The sequence below is a fragment of the Corapipo altera genome, unplaced genomic scaffold, assembly GCF_003945725.1.
Source record: "Corapipo altera isolate COAL_440 unplaced genomic scaffold, ASM394572v1 68, whole genome shotgun sequence".
NCBI classification, from domain to species: Eukaryota; Metazoa; Chordata; class Aves; order Passeriformes; family Pipridae; genus Corapipo; species Corapipo altera.
The window spans coordinates 57,843-64,039 of NW_020884919.1; the positions used below are offsets into that span (position 1 = coordinate 57,843).

Genomic DNA, 6,197 nt, shown 5'->3' on the forward strand with positions numbered 1-6,197 from the left:
GTTCAAACGCCACTGGAGCTCGGGGTGACCCCGCCGGCCTCCCGAGAGCGGTGGGCTGTGTGAGGGTGGGCTGTGGGCCATAGTAACAGGGAAGGGGCCGTAAGCCGTATCGAGAATGCTTCCTTATTCTCAGGAAGCTTGGCTGTGATCTGCAGCATGGGAGTAACTGGTTGAGATGTGCCTTTTTTGGGGATTTCCGAGACCTTAGCGGTGTATATTGCTTGTCTGACACTGCAGTTTTAAGTACTAGGAGAATGTGTGTGATGTTCATATTTTCTGTTGCTGTTCTGTGTAGCAGCAAATGCAGTTTCCTGAGAGGTTCAGATTCTGATCACCCAACTAATGTTCACATTTTAGATGTTTTAGTCAGCTCTTGTCAAACCTCAGGCTGTTATTATTCCTGTGATGTTTTGCCATCACTACTGTTGCTGTCTGTGAAAGGAAGCAGAAGGAAGCTCCCGGACAAATTCAAACACAAAAGGAAGAGAATGGAAACAAGGACAGGTAGCATAGGAGGATACAGAAAGATTGTTCGAATAGTCAGGGATCAGATTGGGAAAGCTAAAGTCCTGATTGATTTAAATCCAGCTAAGAGTGTCAAGGGCAACAAGAAAAGCTTCTGTAGGTACGTTGGTGATAAAAGGAAGACTAGAGAAAATGTGGGCCTTCTCTGAAAGGAAATGTGAGACCTGTTTACCTGGGACATGGAGAAAGCTGCGGGACTCAATGGCTTCTTTGTCTCCGTCTTCACTGTGAAATGCTCCAGCCACACTCTAGAAGAAGGCTGGAGGGGGACTTTTTGCAAGGGCATATAGTGATAGAAGGGGGAAATGATTTAAACTATGAGTAGGTCTAGATTAGAGATTAGGAAGAAATTGTTCCCTGGGAGGGTGGGGAGGCCCTGGCACAGGTTGCCCAGAGAAGCTGTGGCTGTCCCCGGATCCCTGGAAGTGTCTGGGGCTTGGAGCAACCTGGGCTGGTGGAAGGTGTCCCTGCCCATGGCAGGGGGTGGAACAGGATGAGCTTTAAGGTCCCTTCCAACCCAAACTGTTCTGTGATTCTATGCCTAAATGATGCTTAGATGAAAAATTTACCTTTGCAAATGTATTTTCTTTCCTTTTTTTTTTTTCCTGGAGAATGTGTCTTTTTAAGGGAGTGTGTTTCATTTCTGAAATAGGGAAGTTAAGTCTGACTGTTGAACTCTTTTTCAGATTCTTTATTTGAAAATGGCAACATTAATTCACAGTTTATCAGATCACAGTGATGACGTCAACTACTGCGCCTTCTCATCGTCGTGCTTGGCTACGTGTTCCTTGGACAAAACCGTTCGCGTGTATTCCCTGAGCGACTTCTCCGAGCTGCCGTACTCTCCGCTGCGCGGCCACTCGTACGCCGTGCACTGCTGCTGCTTCTCGCCGTCGGGCCGCGTGCTGGCCTCGTGCTCCACGGACGGCACCACGGCGCTGTGGGACACGCGCGACGGCCGCCGGCTGGCGGTGCTGGGGCAGCCGCGCGCCAGCCCCGTCCGCGTGTGCCGCTTCTGCCCGCGCGGCTCCCGCCTGCTCGCGGGGGCCGCCGACGGCTCCCTCGTGCTCTGGGACGTCCAGTCGCTCCAGCTCTACAGGTCAGTGCCAGCGGCTCTCGGACGCGTCCCTGGTCTGCAGGAGGGTAATGTGAGCAGTGTGCTGTGCTGTGTACGGGACTCGCAGGCTTACACTGCTGATGGGTATCACGAAGAAACGGGGAGAGGACTTGGAAGACCCTAAGATTGGGAGAAATGCTGAGTCTTTTTGGGGTTTTTTGGTGGGTTTTTTCGTTGTTGGATTTTGGGTTTGGTTGGTTTGGTTTTGTTGTTTTGGGTTCTTTTGGGTTTTTCTTATGTTAATACAAACTCGAGAAGCTTTAATTTTTACTCAGTTATCTTGCATCTAAATCCTGATTTTTTTAAAACTTCATTTTATTGATTTAACATGAAATCATGATGCATTGTGTACTGCATTGCATCTGGTTCCTAAACAACGAGTCAGCAAACTGTGATACATAATATACAGTTAGTTAATGGAGCCTGACTGTACTGTGTACTTTATATTGCATTATACATAGTGGTATAAATTAAATATTTAATTACTAGGAGTTTGGAGTCCAGGAAGGTCTTAGAAGCGTGAGAGTAATCCAGCAGTCAGAGTTTGGAAACTATGGACGTGTCCTGAAACCATGCAATTTGAGACATAACAGTGACAGAAAGGATTATTGGAGCTAAATGAGTTAAGTATGACATGGGTTTCCAAGAAGCATTTGAAACAAAGCAGATGATTATATTTATTGATGTTGCACAGTTAAAGGTGTGAACCTTAGAGTGATCTTCTAAGTCCTCCTCTACATCTCTGTCTTTCAGGAAAGTCTTCAGGCCAGTTGTTGTAATCTGTACTTGGGCAAAACATTATTTAGGTTTTAGAGCTGCAATTACACAACTACTCTTCAAAGTTTGGAAAGTAGTTAAGGATTGAGTGGATTGAAGGAGCAGCCATTTGTGAAAGCCAAGGTTGTTTGGTGTTGGTAATCCCTTGTCAAACATGTTACTGCTTTTGTGGCCTCTCTGCCTTTGCCTTCCACAGCAGTGATTTAGATGGGAACTGTGAAGTTTTTCAAAATGATTTATTGTAGTTACTTGAAATAGTGTAAATCTGGACATTTGTCCATAAACAGAATTCTTATAGATTTTTGCCACCGTGGTTTTTCTAATGCATAAAGAAATGCTGAAGTGGTTGTTTTGTATTCAGACAATAAAGAAGTAGTGATTACATATTTTTTCTTATTTTTATCTTTAAGAAAAATTTGGTATTTCAGTCATTAGTATTCTGAACTGTAAGGGTTTATCTGCTTTGACATTGTTTGCATTGTAGAGAAGTAAGAAAGAACTTGAACATCCCCTTCAGCTATTAAAAGGTCGTTTCAGTGTGTTAACTGGCCAGCAGTAGTCAGCTTAACTTTAATTATATGTATTTTGGGATGTGCATGTGTGTATGTATTTTCATCTTATGAATTTTTTTTACTGTCATTTGCAACTGCAGATAGAAAAATGCACATGTCCTGGTTTTAAATGCTGAGATCAATATCACATAGAAATCATCAAGGTACTTAAGAATTGTGTCAGAGGATGTTAGTTAACCATCTCATGTCAGTCTGTGGTCCTCTGTTTCTTTTGCAACAGTTGATTGTGTTGATGTTGAAGAAGAGAACACCTTTTGCCACACTGTTATGTCACTTGACCAAATATGTGGATGGTAATTAGAACAAAGGTAGCCACTTATTCCTTATCTGCTCTGCTCTTGTAATTGACTGTTCAAGTTGTGAAGTAAGATAGCTATTTAAATAATCTCTGTGATGGATGTGAACATCATGAAAGCAAGTTAATTTATGTGTATTTCTTAGTGGTCTCTATTTTCTGTTCAGTAGTTCCCATACTAATATCTGGCCCACAAGTCTTAAATGCATACTCTGAACATGTACAGTGCTGTTTATGTTACTGTTATGTTTTCAGAGCAGAATTGCAACTTTTTGTGTGAAAGAAGGAAAGTTTTAAAAGCTGCACTAAGGAAAAAGGATTCTACATATGAAAATGGGAGTAGTGGATTTGATAGTATTCTTAATGATAGAATTAAGGGAGTCAGTGCTTTGTAGAAAGTCCTGGGTCTGATTAGCAAGACTCTCAGGGAGAGTTATTGACTTCTGTGACATTAAGTCTGACACCTCTCACAGTAAATAAAACTTCTATCAGCAAAAGAGAATGAGCAGCTTCTACAAGATACAATGACAGAGTAAATAAGACAGACATTTCTTGCTGTGTGACTGTTGCTTATGGCTGTTGATTTTCTTCCTGTGCTTGTAGGTTCAGCTCTGCATGCTGGGCTGGATCTGCTGTCCATTAAAAGGAGTGAGACACTTTCAGTTGACTTTAGGTTATTATCAGATAAGGTAAAGGATGTCAGGTTGACCCCACTTCCCTCCTGAGGATTGACCACACTTCTGTATCTGCTAGAAGTTTTCTTTAAAGATCAGTTCTACAAAGTGCTTTGGCTTAGTTAAAATAGAGACTTTTTTTCCACATTGCTTTCTCTTGTGTACATGTTGTTCAAAATTAACTCTACATCATAACTCACAAAGTGTTCTTCTCAGCTACAGCTTATGATATGGGTTAGTAGGTGTTCTGTTTTGTCTTTAAAAACAGAACAGAGGAATTGTGGGAATCTTTTTCCCCTTGTTTGCTTACATGTAAATCTGTGTTACGATAAAGTGCATTTATCTTTGACTTCTAAAATGTACCCTGCCGTAGAATGTTACTTTTAAATGTAAAGTCCATGCAAGCAGTTTGAAAATTATCACTCAGTTAAAATCATTGCCTTGGGGTGCCATCTCATGTTTTTCCTCCTGCAGTCAAAGAGCAGGTGTGTTCCCTGCTGCAGTGCTTATTTGGCACCTCTTTCCATAGCTGGGTTGAGTTTCTCTTCCTTGTATTACCAAGTCCCGATGTGCAGAACTTAAAAGTTTGGCTTATTGTATCAGATGGTGTTTGATAGATCACTTCTTCAGAATTGTACTTATTCTAAATTCAAATCCTGTGTACTCTTGCTTTTCAGGTCTGGAAATGTTAAAGATGGTTCTTTGGTGGCTTGTGCATTTTCTCCCAATGGAAATTTCTTTGCCACTGGATCATCAAGTGGTGATTTAACCATTTGGGATGATAAAATGAGATGCCTGTATAATGAAAAAGCACATGATCTTGGCGTTACCTGCTGTGATATTTCTTCAAATCCAGTGTCTGGTTAGTTACTTAACTCATCAGGGGAGGAACATTTAAAAAAAAAAAAAGTTCTTTCTAGCTCTTCTTTTCATATTATTTTTGTTAGCGATGGTCAAGATGCAAATGACCTTGGGAAGAGTTGATGTTTAAAGTATTGTGAATATTTTTAGTAAAAGCTGTTGTCAGGCAGGTGGCAAAGAATGTACTAGGTCAATAAACAAGGTGATAACTTTGAGAACTACTGAAGTGTAGAGAAAATTAGTATAACCATAGAATTAAAGTTAAAAAGAGTATGTTGGTGCACTCAGTAGATAGAGGAATCAAACGTTTACCATCAAGAAAACTTAAAATACGAGCACAGCTCTGGTCTTTATCTACTTGTTCAGGAAACAGTATAACAATGATACTGATTTCTTTCTTCTAAGCAATTTTAGATCTGCAGTGATTTTTTGCTGATGTAGTTTACTGGTACGCTGTTATTTTCAGTGCTTCTAACTCCCATTAATACATTTTAGTTTTATCAGATAATGAAAATGGATTCAAATACTTCCAGATGGCTTCTTGTGGACAAGATAATCAGATCAAGCTTTGGCTTATTTTATTTGCAGATTTCTTAGGTGAGTACAGCAATGTTTTTTTCATATACCAATGTCTTAAGTCTTTAGTGACAGTTTAAATCGAAGATCAAAATTATACTGCTGGGTTCACAGCCAAACTAACCACAAGTTGAAAGTTTTCTGAACTGTTAGCAGAGCAGCTGAGGCATTCACCACTTGATCATGTTGCCCCATGTAGATTTTATTTAGCCATCTATTTATCAAAAACAGTATAAGTAAAGATTTAAAAAAAAATTCTACTGTGGCCTTTGAACAGGTCAATAGGTTGAAACCTCTTAATCTGCCAGGCCATGGAGGGTTTGCTTTCATGTTTCAGTATGTCCTGGGCCTTGAGCAATTGCTGGAGAAATGAAAAGAGTAATGGTTCCTCCTAGAACTGCCATGTAGAGACAGGGCAAATGGCCAAAAACATCTACAGAGGGTACTTTTTTGTAATCTCTTTTATATAAAAGTCTGTAATGAAGAATAGTGTGTGTACAGATATGCATTTAATATCTAAAACACTGTGAGACATGCTAAGACTACATAGTGAGGAAGTTGGAGATGTTCAAATTAAGTTGTCTCGGTGGTCTTTGTAGATGGTATGTCAGAGTCACATCTTTGGTGGAGCTTTATGCTTCTAAAAGCAGTTTGTCTTGTACCTTGTCAGATTTGCCCGTATGTAATAATTTCCTTTTTGTATTTTTAGGTGTTGAATTAAAATATAAATGCACATTGAATGGACATTCTGCCCCAGTTCTGGCTTGTGCATTTTCATACGATGGGCAGATGTTGGTGTC

General features: G+C 40.4%; 1 protein-coding gene across 7 annotated transcripts in view; it reads left to right on the forward strand.

The window, feature by feature from the left end:
• Positions 1 to 6,197, forward strand: part of WDSUB1 (WD repeat, sterile alpha motif and U-box domain containing 1) — a 14,578-nt gene that overhangs the window by 1,714 nt on the left and 6,667 nt on the right. For 3 of the 7 annotated variants that reach the window (XM_027656235.1, XM_027656236.1, XM_027656237.1), the window contains exons 2-5: positions 1,212 to 1,624; positions 4,638 to 4,822; positions 5,317 to 5,418; positions 6,107 to 6,197. In XM_027656235.1, the coding sequence (XP_027512036.1) occupies positions 1,227 to 1,624; positions 4,638 to 4,822; positions 5,317 to 5,418; positions 6,107 to 6,197 (776 nt within the window). In that variant the 5' untranslated portion in view covers positions 1,212 to 1,226. Of the gene's footprint in view, positions 1 to 120; positions 505 to 1,211; positions 1,625 to 2,172; positions 3,976 to 4,637; positions 4,823 to 5,316; positions 5,419 to 6,106 lie in introns of those variants that run through there. The other 4 variants (XM_027656234.1, XM_027656238.1, XM_027656240.1 and 1 more) reach the window with 4 other exon arrangements.